Source organism: Girardinichthys multiradiatus, chromosome 8 (genome assembly GCF_021462225.1).
Source record: "Girardinichthys multiradiatus isolate DD_20200921_A chromosome 8, DD_fGirMul_XY1, whole genome shotgun sequence".
NCBI classification, from domain to species: Eukaryota; Metazoa; Chordata; class Actinopteri; order Cyprinodontiformes; family Goodeidae; genus Girardinichthys; species Girardinichthys multiradiatus.
Window position 1 is genome coordinate 9,537,543 of NC_061801.1, and position 13,042 is coordinate 9,550,584.

Consider the following 13,042-nt stretch of genomic DNA (forward strand, 5'->3'; position numbering starts at 1 on the left):
CATCAAGAAGGTTTGCTGTGTCTGTCAGCGTAGTGTCCAGAGCACTACGCTGACAGCTCTGGCCGTAGCAGTTCCTGAAAGAATCAGCTGAATGATATTAAGATGATGATTCTGATTTGATGTGTTGTGCAGTTCTAGCTTACACATTCTAGCACTGCACTCAACATGATGTCACATTACAAGTCACATTCACAAACACAGTTTCTTGGACACAGCTGATCTAACTGTTCAGTTAGTGTGCATCAGTTTTTTAAACATCGGAAGTGATGACTAACTGCTGATTAAAAAAAAGCTGCAATCACATTTGTGATGCAGCGGCACCATCTACAGGTGGAGGATCTGCAGAGTTCCCCTGTGTGTAATTTACTCAGTAAAACAGCTGTTCTATGAAGGTCTCAGAGGTTTGTTAGAGAACATCAGTGAACAAACAGCATCATAAAGACCAATGAACAGACCAGAAAGGTCAGGGAGGATGTTGTGGAGATGTTTAAAGTAAAATGAGGTTACAAGAGAATATATCTTAAGCTCACAGAGCACGTTTCAATCAATTTCCCAAAGATGGAAAAGGTATTGCACAACTGCAAACTTGCAGAGACATTAAACTGACAGACTGGGTAAGGACAGCATTAATCAGAGAAGCAGCAAGAAGGCCAACTGTAACTGTGTTTCCACAAACTATTTAGGGGACACAGCAAATATCTCAAACAAGGTGCTTTGGTCATAAAAGACCAAAATGGAACTTTTTGATCTACATCCAAAATCCGTATGGGGGAAAACTAACACTGCACATTACCTTAAACACACCATTCTTATGGTGAAACATGGTGGTCGCAGCATCATGCTGTGGGGATGCTTTTGTTCAGCAGGGACAGGGAAGCTGGTCAGAGTTAATGGAAAGATGGATGGAGTTAAATACAGGGCAACCCCAGAAGGAAGCTGTTAGATGCTGAAAAGACCTTAGACTGGGGCAGAGGTTCACCTTCCAATGTGACAACAACTCTAAAAATACAGCCAGAGCTGCAAAAATCAAATCACATTCATGTGTTTAAATTGCTTAGTCAGGATCCACGCCAAAATCCAACTGAGAATTGATAAGAGGGCTTGGAAATTAATGTTCACAGATGCAATCCATTCAATCTGAGTAATGAAAAATGGACCAAAATTGAGATAAACAGGTCACCCAAGTCTTTCTATTAGAATATTGGATTGCCCTACACGTTGAACTGTATGCAGAAACCCAGATGATGTCAGCATTTAGTTTAGTTATGTATTAAAAGAAGAGAAAAGTGGTAAATAGCTACAAAATCCTTTAAGAGTTTCTTTCTTTTAATGAGTTTAAGAAGATTACAGTTAGAAATCTCTTTACAAACATTTCTACTCAAAATGACCAAGTTTCCCTCTGGCTATGCAAGTAGAACAAAAGGTTATTTCAAACAAATATTAACGTTCATTAAAAGATACACAACTGCACATCATACACTGATGAGAAAATTATACTGAGGACTTACAGCCATGGAAAAATTAGGACATCGCATTAAATATTCAGTTCTTTATTAAGAAATGTTCACATATTGGTATCAAATCTATTTTTTTTATTCCTGGAACAGAAAGTGGTTTCATTGCATCTAAACAACAAAAATAGTCATTAAACAGAAGACATCATCAAAACCCGATTTTTAACTGAGGAAAAAGTTATGACACCCTACAACCTAATAGAGACTCTTAACTCTTCTCACCTTCAGTGAGAAGCTTCTTGTAGCTATAGTCTCTGATGAGCACCTTCTGATGTAGAGTTTATGGATTCCATCAGGCCAGGCTGGCCAGGTCCCATTGCAATGCAGAAAGCCCCAACTATAATTCATAATACAATCCACCCCATACTTCACAGTATTGATTAGGTTCTTTACCCGGAATACTGCATTTAGTTTATGCAAAACATGTCTTCTGCTCTGGGCCCTGAGGTCTAAACAGGGCAAACCTCCTTCAAAATGCTGAATAATATTACAATCATTTGCACCTGATATCCCATGTGTATAATTTTCACCATTTTAAGGGGCGTCCACATTTATTTTTAAAAGGTCAGTTTTTATTGTTCATTTATATTACCTACAATTTTCAGTACTGTGAAAATGATATTAAAAATCCATGTGTCCAAATATGTTAAATAACATATAGACTTTCATACGGTGTCCTGACTTTTTCTTGACTGTATATTAAACGTTTAATACAGATCTTAATTTATGATTTTATTTATGAACAAAAAAAATTAATCAACACTAAAAGTCTTTTGTTAATGATCTGGACATATCTTTTTCATAACTATTGAATTAAAACACAAGTTTCTTTGGTTGTTCCCATGGAAACTCTTTTCTTCCAAAGTGACCGTAGCAGGCAGTGGCCTGGTAAATCGGCCGCTTCAGTCCCAGCTCTCTGGAAAGACAGGGCACAGTCTCACCCTCACAGTTTTTATTTCAAGGATCAAACGTGTCGGGGGAGGGGGAGAAACGGTTTCACATACCTCACAATCACTCCAGGCCGGAGGTCGAAATTCTTCTGCACTATCTGCAGCAGCTCGTCCTCGTCCCTGTTCGATGTGCCATAGTGAAACACGGTGATGGAGAGCGGCTGGCTCACACCGATGGCATACGAGATCTGAGAGGAGTACAAAACATCATTGCTTTGGCATGCTTTCCATCCAACAGTGTTTACAGTTACACAAGACAATAAAGAATGAGGGTGAACATTTAAGTCTTCAATTTCACCTGGACGAGGGCCCTCTTGCACAGTCCTGCTTTGACCAGAGACTTGGCGACCCATCGTGCCGCATACGCACCCGAGCGGTCCACTTTGGAGTAGTCCTTTCCAGAGAAAGCTCCACCTCCATGCCCACCCCACCCTCCGTAGGTGTCTACGATGATTTTACGTCCTGTGAGTCCTGCGTCACCCTGTAGATATAGAAAAAGTAAAACTCAGCACATAGCATTCAAAAGAAAGATTGTTCCCCTTCAGTAGTTAAGTTATCACTGACCTGTGGGCCTCCCATAAGAAATTTGCCACTCGGCAGTAGATGGCAGATAGTTTTATCGTCCAGATACTTAGCAGGAATCACAACTTTCACCACCTTCTCCATCAGACTGTGCCTGATCTCCTGCAGGGAGATGTCAGGGCTGTGCTGTACTGAGATGACCACAGTGTGGACACGAAGCGGCTCCAGAGCTCCCTCACTGTCCCGATACGCCACCGTAACCTGGACAACAGAGACAACAGGGCCAATAAAAACCAAAACAGAACAAAGATACATAAAGCTTAAGGATGGGCTTGTTTTAAAGGTTTCACCTGTGACTTTGAATCTGGTAGTATCCAAGGACACTCTCCGTTAAGTGAAAGCTCCCTCATCCTGTAATTGAGTTTGTGAGCCAGTAGGAGGGTTAGAGGCATGCACTCCTCAGTCTCATCAGTAGCATATCCAAACATCAAGCCCTGCAGAGACAAACAGCTGCCTCTAAGATCATGTGATTAAAGGTGTACAGTGCCTTGTAACAGCATTCATATTCAATGAAGTGTATCATACTTTGTTACATTACAGCCACAAACTACAATGAGTATTAACGGGATTTTATGTGACAGATCAACATATTGTAGCCAATAACTGAAGAAAAAGGACAATGCTAAAAAGTTTTTAAAAGCACCCTTCGCTGCAGTTACAGCTGCAATTCTTTTGGCTTATGTCTCACTTGAGTTTAGGCCTGGACTTTCACTGGGCCATTTTAACAGATGGATATACTTCTATTTAAACCTTTCATTGTAGTTCTGGCTGTATGTTTACGATCATTGTCCTGCTGGAAGGTTAACCTCTGCCCGAGTCTCAACTCTTTTACAGCCTCTGGCAGGTTTTCTTCCAGGATTGCTTTGTTCTTTAGCTCCATCCATCTTACATCTAACTCTGATAGGGTACTATGTCTCTGCTGATGCCGCCACTGCAATCTTTCACTGTGGGGATGCTCTGTTCAGGGGGATGTGCATGTTTTGCATGCAAGCAAATAAGTTACACTTTGGTCTCATATGACCAGAGTACCTTCTTCCATGTGTTTGCCGGGTTCCCTGCAAGGCTTCAGCCAAACTGCCCTTCATATAGGTTTCTTTACTGGTTTTCTTCTTGCCACTCTTCCATAAAAGTCAGATTTTGTGAAGTTCGTTAATAATAGTCAATAGATTTTCACAGCTCCTCCGAGGTTACCATGGGCCTCTTGGCTTCTTCTCTGATTGGTGCTCTCGTTGCTCTGCCTCTTAGTTGAGGTAGACGGCCATGTCTTGGTAGATTAGCAGTGGTCAAATACTCTTTTCATTTTCAGGTGACGAATTGAGCAGGGCTCTCTCAGAGCTTGGGACAACTTTCTCCCTGACCTGTCTGCTATGTTCCTTGGTCTCCTTGATGCGGTTTGTTCTCTAATGTTCTCAAAGAAACCTCTGAAGCCTTCACAGAACAGCTGGATTTATACAGAGATTAAGTCACACGCAGGTTGAATCTGTTTGACAAGTAAGTGACTTCTGAAGGACATTTATATTTAAGGTTGTCAGAGAAGGTCAGAGGGCTGAATACAAATGCCCACCGTACTTGTGAAATTTTTATTTGTAAAACATTTGAAGACCATTTCCCATGGAATCCCCCAAAAATACATTAAACGTTGTGGCTGTAATGGGAAAAAAATCTAAAACGTTTAGATGTTTAGCAAGGCCCTGTATTCCATTAGAAGGTGATTACTTTTGGCCAGGGAGAAGCATAGAGTAGCAGTTCAGGTTTCTTGTGCCATGAGAAATGAGGGTACAGAAGCACTGGTTCAGAGGTACTTTCTACGGCAGCAGTAGCTCTTAAGACAGAAACACAGCTGAATAGATCTGGGGGCAGTATTACAATTTATGGGATGAAAGAATAGATTATATACAGTATGTGGCAGCAATAGCACTTTCAGTGGCTTTGTATAGTAGAGTGACACAGTTAAACAAAGAAAACAGTGTAAATGTAAGCATTAAGATTATCTTATACATTTTTCTCTTAAATATTTGTGGGAATAATGTAAAACTGTGTTATTTGTACTGAAGGTCATACCTTTAAACCAGCTCAGACCAGCCTATGCCTGATTGCATCTACAATCATGCATTTACATCAGGGGTGTCCGAAGTTGTGGTCCTTAGAATGATTTTCTGTGGCTATCGGCAGCAGTTCAAGACTGGTGCGAATTTGAGCCCATTAGCAAATACAGCTGAAAATTCTTTTTCAGTTTCTTTGGATCAACGTCGTCCTATCTGGAACGGTAGCTCTGGGCTGCACAAAAACAAGTCTGCCTTTTCGGCCCTAAGAGCTGCAAAACTAGAATTGCAAACTGCTAAAAACCTGTTCTTCGGCCAGGTTAATTAATGTGGGATCTTGCACAGACAGCTAGATCTTAAAGATCTTCTTTAACCTTCTTCTTTGAAGGTTTGAGGGACAAAGTTCATTTGCCAGCAATGTAATAAATCCACTCAGGGTGAGACGCGCCGATGTTCCTGGCACGGCAACAAGTCAAGTCGGTACGTTCGTGACCTCCTTATATAACCTCAATCTGTGACATAATGCAATGAATGCTAGGAGGTGTAGGTAAAAATAAAATCATTCACAATAAAATTATTTTGCCATTTTTAATTAGAAAAAAAGAAATATTGACCCAGATGACTTTCTGCTCAGCAACGTTTGTTCACATGGCCTACTGATCTACATCATTTCTATTCCTTCACCTAATTTTTTCTAAAGGCTACGCCATAATAGCAACAATTGAAATTTGGCAGAAACCTCATGTGTGTTTCTGTAAATCTGGTGACAGAATCATAAGTCAAGTAATTAAATCCTCTGGCCATGCTGCAGCCAGTTCACACAATTAAAGCCAGACATAAGAATTAATACTGTATCAGGTGCTTTCATCTTGGATTTATTACAATGGCTACTTAAGGTCAAATACCGAACCTGGTCGCCTGCACCGATATCCTCCTGATCCCTTCCTTCAAACACACAGTCTGATATCTCCCCGGCCTGCGGCTCCAGTGCCACCAATATGTTGCAGGTCTTGTAGTCGAAACCTGAGGACAAAACAAGCAATGGGTTTTGATCTATACCCAAAATTTTCCGGGGAGATTCTACAAACCCGCATGAATAAATCAAACTCTGCATCCCTCCATGTGATACCTTTCGACGAGTCATCATAGCCAATCTTCTTAATGGTATTTCGAACCACAGACTGGAGATCCACAATGGCTTTAGATGTCACTTCTCCAACCAGTAAAATCATGCCAGTCTTTGCCACACACTCTGGAAAAGGAGTCCAACATATAATCAGGAACAAGGTGGTGCTTCACAAATCCAGGGTTAGGCTAATGCTCTCAAATCTTTTATTTGACAGATTTTCCAAGGTTAGCTTTTTTTTTTATCAAACAGGTTTAATACTGCTCCCAATAACAGTATCACATTTCACAGCCAGCCTTTGTGCAGACATACAGTTTTAAAGAGGAAGATGAAATGTTTTGATGCCAGTGAGATAATGTTGCACTAAGATTTGATCTAAAGGCCAAACCCAGGTTATTCATTGATCAATTGTCAGACTTAGTACAATTATCAATTATCTTTTATTGTTTGTTACCATAATAAATATAGTCTGTGGTCCAAACTCCGACTGTTTTTGTAGATGTTCATAAGAATTGTAGATTTAAAAGTAATTGGCTGTTTTATATGATGTCAAAACAAACAGGAGCACCGATTATGAAACAGCATTTATAAGATCAGTGATGTTCACACTCACCACAGGCCACTTTAGAGTCCGGGTCCTGACTTAGGTATGCATCAAGCACAGCATCGCTGATCTGATCACACATTTTATCTGCAAAAATAAAGACATTACGTTTAAATAGAGGACATGAACAGGGGCATCTGTTGCTTTTTGGATCCCTCTGCAGAACAGAACGTGACAAGATGGATCCCACAGAGGGTGGAGGGGTGGACAGTAATGGCTAAAACATGGCAGCCTCATCCTGTAGAGATTTCTTTTTTTCTTTATCAAGAACAGGGAGGTTGGCCAGAGTTGATGGAAATATGAATGAAGCTAAATAGAGGGCAATCATGGGAGAACCTGTTAGAAGCTCCACAACATTTGCGACTGAGGTGGAGGCTCTCGTGCTAGGAAGAATTGGCCCAAACTCAGTGTCCAGATGTGAAAGGCTGATAAAGACAAACCCAAAAGACTTGCAACTGTAACTGCAGCAAATTGTAGTTCCACTTTTTGATTCAGGGGGACTGAATACAAATACACACAACACTTTACAGATATTTGTAAAACTTTTTTAAACCATGAACAATGCAACTTCCACTCAGAATTATACACTAGTTTGTATTAGTATATCACAAAACGCCTAATGAAATACTTTATAGTGACACAATGTGAAAAAGTTGAACGTGAATGGATAGTTTTGCAAGTCACTGAAGGAGACATACAGGTAATTGTAAGATGAGTACACAGTCTTGTGTTTGATTTGAAAAATAAAATCAAACAGATAACTAAAATCTAAAACAGCTAATAAAAATAACTTAATTTAAAAACAATTTCCATGCTTTTCTTCCTGGTATGTTCTTAAAACACAATTTTGGGGTTAGGCATAGGCGGGTTTCCAGGATCATGCCATGTTGTAGTTTTAAAACATCACAGTTTCACACCCCAAACCTTCTGTCAAATCGTTCCAAGAGAAAGACCAAAGTTTTCTCTGGCTATCTGTTGTGTAGAACAGCCCTTCCCCTTCCTCAGCTGCTGCAGCACACTGTCAGTCAGCTGGTTCATAAAAAGGCATTTTTGTAAACTTTACACTTGAAAACACACCTACTTGGAAATAGGTCTGGTTGCAAAGCCACTGATAGATCAGTGCTTCTTTGTTCTTTTTGTGTCTCTGCTCTGTTCTCTCTAACCCCCAGTCGGTCGTGGTAGATGGCCGCTCACACTGAGCCTGGTTCTGCTGGAGGTTTCTTCTTGTTAAAAGGGAGTTTTTCCTCTCCACTGTCGCTACATACATGCTCAGTATGAGGGATTGCTGCAAAGTCAACGCCAGTGACTGTCCACTGTCTCTACATGCTCATCCAGGAGGAGGGAATGCTGCAAGTCACTGACTGGATGCAATCTGCTGGGTTTCCTTAGACAGAAAAACTTTTTATCCAATTTGAATAAATAAGTGAATCTGTCTGCACTCTTCAATGGTTAGGACTAATTGGAATGTATGTACCTGACTGTTGTGAAGAGCCTTGAGACGACATGTGTTGTGAATTGGCGCTATATAAATAAAACTGAATTGAATTTTATTGAATTGTGGCACTTTTGGACATCCATAAAAATTTTCTGAGTCATTTCCATTCAATTTCCTTTCAAATGAACATTTAGTTCATTTAGTAGAAAACTAAAATGTTTATTGTGTTTGGTCTTAACCCCTTTGGAACTATTTTAACTTTCTAACTACTATGTAACTAATTACTAACTAACTATATAACTAATTGCATGCTGTACATATGGTCTATAGTTTTCAGAAAGATTCCAGCATTCATCCACCGAGCCTGCACATGTGCAGAGATTGCTGCAGCCTTCTTTGGGCTTTGTGTAGTTCGGTGAAACATGAGTGGGTACCGTACCGGAGTGTCCTTCCCCTACAGATTCGGATGTGAACAGAAATGTCTTCCCGCTGCGTCTTCCGCTGCTGGGGTTCATCTTCAGCTCGTCGGTTTCCGCAGGAACAAAAAGCAGCTTTAATGGAGTCCAAACGGGGCGATGCAGAGCGGCGCAGAACAAGAACCCAGAACTTGATTATGAGCGCAGTGGCCGTGGAAAGCAATGATTAACTCAGTTGAGATTGAAGCTCAGAAAGGGGCGGGCGGCTGGTTTTGATAGAAGCCGGACAGATGAGAACTTTTCTTCAGGACTCCAACGGAACTAGATTCCCATAAATCAACCCTGTGAAAGTTTTCAGGGCCTTTCCGGACTCTGCAAGCACATCTGATGGCTGAATACTTGGAATGTCTACCAGTCAAAGTTAATGGAGCAGCCACTAGATGCCGCTCTGTTGTGAAACGTTTTTAACTAACTGGCAATACATTGTGGAATCAATGCATTGTTATTATATAATAAAATCCATTTACTTTCTATGGTATAGACACACTCAATATTAAGACAGACTCCTGAAGGATACTTTAACTTGACCGACAAACTGAGATGAACACCATGTAAATGCAGCTTAAAATCTAACAGACTACCCAGTTCTACCTAAAGGCTCCGAATAGTAAAACTACCTCCTACAACAGTTTTAGAGCCCCCTATGTGGCTAGAACAGGCTGTCTTTCAACAATAGATTTCTTCCTACCACTCCATGAATTTTGTTTACTACAAAATTCACGTTACTGGAGGCTTCTTCGGCAGCTTCTGCATTGAATGCTCTTCCACCCTGTCAGTTTAGGTGGACGGCCATGTCTTGGTAGGTTTGCAGCTGTGCAAAGGTGAGCTAAACACTTCAATGTCTGGGATAACTTCAGGTCTTCATGATGGTATTTCTACAAAACCTCACAGGCAGTCTTTGATTTCCAGAGTCAATGAAAAGACATGATTTAGCTGTCACTGCTGTGAAGAAAAACTCATAAAATACAAGAAGGGATGTGTTTACAACAGGACACAGTGTTTAAAACTGAACGGCTGTGTTGCTGAGAGAATGGTCAACTGCAAAGGAGCAACAGTGGGAATGTACTTTGACCGTTCGTCACTTCAGGGGTAGAGGAATTTAGAGATCTGTCATTTAGCAACATTATATGACACAACAGCTCTGAACCGTCTGTTAGGCTGAATACCGACAATGAGCTGGAGGGGTGGGAACTAAAGATTGGATAGGAAGTGCTCGACTGAGGACATTTACAGGAAGAGACAAGTAGGCTATACTTTTTGAGGAAGCGTGGGTTTATCAACAAAATGTCTTACAGTGAAGGAAGTTTTCATTTATTTGCCAAATTTGTACGTTTACACCGATAAAAACAAATGAATAGTCTCCAATAGTTTTGGTGTGTTCATTTTAAAGGTAAGACAGAGAATGTAGACCAAAACAAATTCTAAAGAAATCCACTAGATAAAACATAAAAACAAACTTTCTGGCAAATGCCAAGCGTCCTGCACGGTGTTGGGCTGTGAGCACAACCCCCATTTGTGGACGTCGAGCCCTGATACCATCCTCATGGAGTCGGTTTCTAACCGTTTGTGCAGACACATGCACATTTGTGGCCTGCTGGAGGTCATTTTGCAGGGCTCTGGCAGTGCTCCTCCTGTTCCTCCTTGCACAAAGGCGGAGGTAGCGGTCCTGCTGCTGGGTTGTTGCCCTCCTACGGCCTCCTCCACATCTCCTGGTGTACTGGCCTGTCTCCTGGTAGCGCCTCCAGGCTCTGGACACTACGCTGACAGACACAGCAAACCTTCTTGCCACAGCTCGCATTGATGTGACATCCTGGATGAGCTGCACTACCTGAGCCACTTGTGTGGGTTGTAGAGTCCGTCTCATGCTACCACGAGTGTGAAAGCACCACCAACATTCAAAAGTGACCAAAACATCAGCCAGAACAAGTCTGTAATATATTTTGGTGCTAAGCCATTCAGTGATTTATAGACTAACAGAAGTATTTAAAACTCTATTCTCTGAGCTACAGGGAGCCATTGTAGGGACTTTAGAACCGGGGTGATGTGCTCCACTTTCTTAGTTCTAGTGAGGACGCGGGCAGCAGCATTCTGGATCAACTGCAGCTTTCTGATCGACTTTTTAGGCAGCCCCTTGAAGACACCGTTGCAGTAATCAATTCTACTAAAGATGAATGCACGAATTAGATTTTCAAGGTCCTGCTGAGACATTAGTCCTTTAATCCTGGAGATGCTTTTTAGGTGATAGAAGGCCGACCTAGTTACTACCTTTATGTGCCTCTGAAGGTTCAGGTCTGAGTCCATCACTACACCCAGGTTTCCAGCCTGACTGGTGGTTTCTAGCTGTATTAACTGAACCTGTGTGCTAACTTTTAAACGCTCTTCCTTTGGTCTAAAGATTATTACTTCAGTTTTGTTTTGATTCAGCTGAAGAAAATGTAGGCCCATCCATGCATTGATTTCTTCTAAGCATTTACCCAGCGCTTGAATGGGTTCATAGTCACCTGGTGACATCGTAACATATAGCTGTGTGTCGTCTGCATAGTTATGATAACTTACGTTGTTTATTAAAATCTGAGTTAGGGGGATGTATGTAGATATTGAATAGGAGGGGCCCTAAGATGGACCCTTGGGGAACGTCACATGTGATTTTTGTGCTCTCTGATGTAAAGTTACCTACTGACACAAAAAAGTCCCTGTCCTTCAAGTAGGATTTAAACCAGTTGAGTGCTGTACCAGAAAGGCCGTCCCAGTTTTCCAGGCGCTCTAATAAAATGGAGTGATCAACAGTGTCGAATGTTGCACTAAGGTCCAATAATACCAGAACTGTGGTTCTTCCACAGTCTGCATTTATATGGATGTCATTGAACACCTTGACAAGAGCAGTCTCTGTACTGTGGTGAGCAGGAAGCCTGACTGGAAGACATCGAAGCGGTTGGTCGTTGTTAGGAAGTTGTTTAACTGCTGAAACACAGCTTTTTCAATAATCTTACTGATGAAGGGGAGGTTTGATATAGGCCTGTAGTTCTGTAGTAGCAGCTTGTCCAAGTTGCTCTTTTTCAATAGATTAAGTGTCTTTTTGAATAGAAAAAAGAAATGTAAAGTATATAGTCAGTCAGTGATTTTCTATACCGCTTCTTCCATAGTGGGTCGTGGGGAAGCTGGTGCCTATCTCCAACAGTCTATGGGCGGGAGGTGAAGTACACCCTGGACAGGTCACCAGTCCATCGCAGGGCAACTCAGACACACACAGGACAAACAACCACGCACACACTCATTTACACCTTTCGGGCTGCACAATCGTGCAGCCCGAAAGGTTGCAGGAAAGGTTGCTAACAGTTTTTAGTCCTTTGGCTGACGATACCCTGCAGAGTCATTTCATTATTTTTGCAGACATGCAGCATCCTAAAGACCATTAGTGTGACTCCTGTCCAGATAGTCCTTATCTGAGGAACAGTTAAACTTGCAGAAGGTGTCTCTGGTTTTATAGCAGCTGAGTAGCATTATTAGATATATTTAAAATGTATGTGTGATTAATCACATTATTCCACTTCCTTTGTTACTGTTTTCTTTGCTTCCCGGTTCACCTCTGATGATTTAATACACAAAGTTCCCATGTTGTTGTGTTGTAAATACCTGTGAGGAACAAATTGTAAAAGAGAGGAACAAAAACTGCATTTAATTAAAGATTTTATTCACATTACATGCTGTTAATAAGGTGGGATATAACAGAAAAGGTTAATGACTGAAAATGGTTATTATGTTACTGTTACTAGTATTGTTTTAGATGTTTTGCTCCATTCGCCAACCAGAAAAATGTTTTCAAAGCAGGGCAACAAGTACAAAGAGACAAACATGGTTACAAACATGATCAACAACTACTCAAATGCGACTTTTTTGCCTGCATGTAACACATTGCCTATCTTATTTTTTAATGACAGCCTGAACAGCACAAATTGGGCTTTTTCAAATTGCTTTCCAAGCGACCTCAGTCTGAGCATTCGTGTCACATTTCACGCATCACAATTTTGTGCTGGCAAAAGCAGACTGCATAATAACTTCTGTACTGATACACACATGATGGCAAATTGGCATCCATATTTACTTCCATAAACAGTTTGCTACATGTGTCTTTTGCACACGCGGGTCACTTCAGGACCATAGACTGTTCAGACTAAAGGCTAATGATGGTCAAATTTAAATTATAATGTGAACAACCACACAAAAAACATCAGATCTAAAAAAAAAAAAAATTAGAATGGGTTTCATAAGGTAAACAAATGGAAATATTGTTTAATGTGTGAAGTAATACAGAA

At 41.0% G+C, this 13,042-nt stretch overlaps 1 protein-coding gene across 1 annotated transcript; it reads right to left on the reverse strand.

Annotated features, from left to right (window-relative positions):
• Positions 1–1,305: 1,305 nt before the first annotated feature.
• On the reverse strand, positions 1,306–9,083 carry mat2al (methionine adenosyltransferase II, alpha-like). Its single transcript, XM_047372977.1, has 9 exons — positions 8,693–9,083; positions 6,828–6,905; positions 6,218–6,340; positions 5,999–6,111; positions 3,337–3,480; positions 3,029–3,247; positions 2,763–2,945; positions 2,519–2,652; positions 1,306–2,430 (listed from the first exon to the last, which is right to left on the reverse strand). Exons 1-9 carry the CDS (start codon positions 8,766–8,768, stop codon positions 2,328–2,330), a joined length of 1,173 nt encoding a protein of 390 aa, XP_047228933.1. The 5' UTR covers positions 8,769–9,083; the 3' UTR covers positions 1,306–2,327.
• Positions 9,084–13,042: the final 3,959 nt, after the last annotated feature.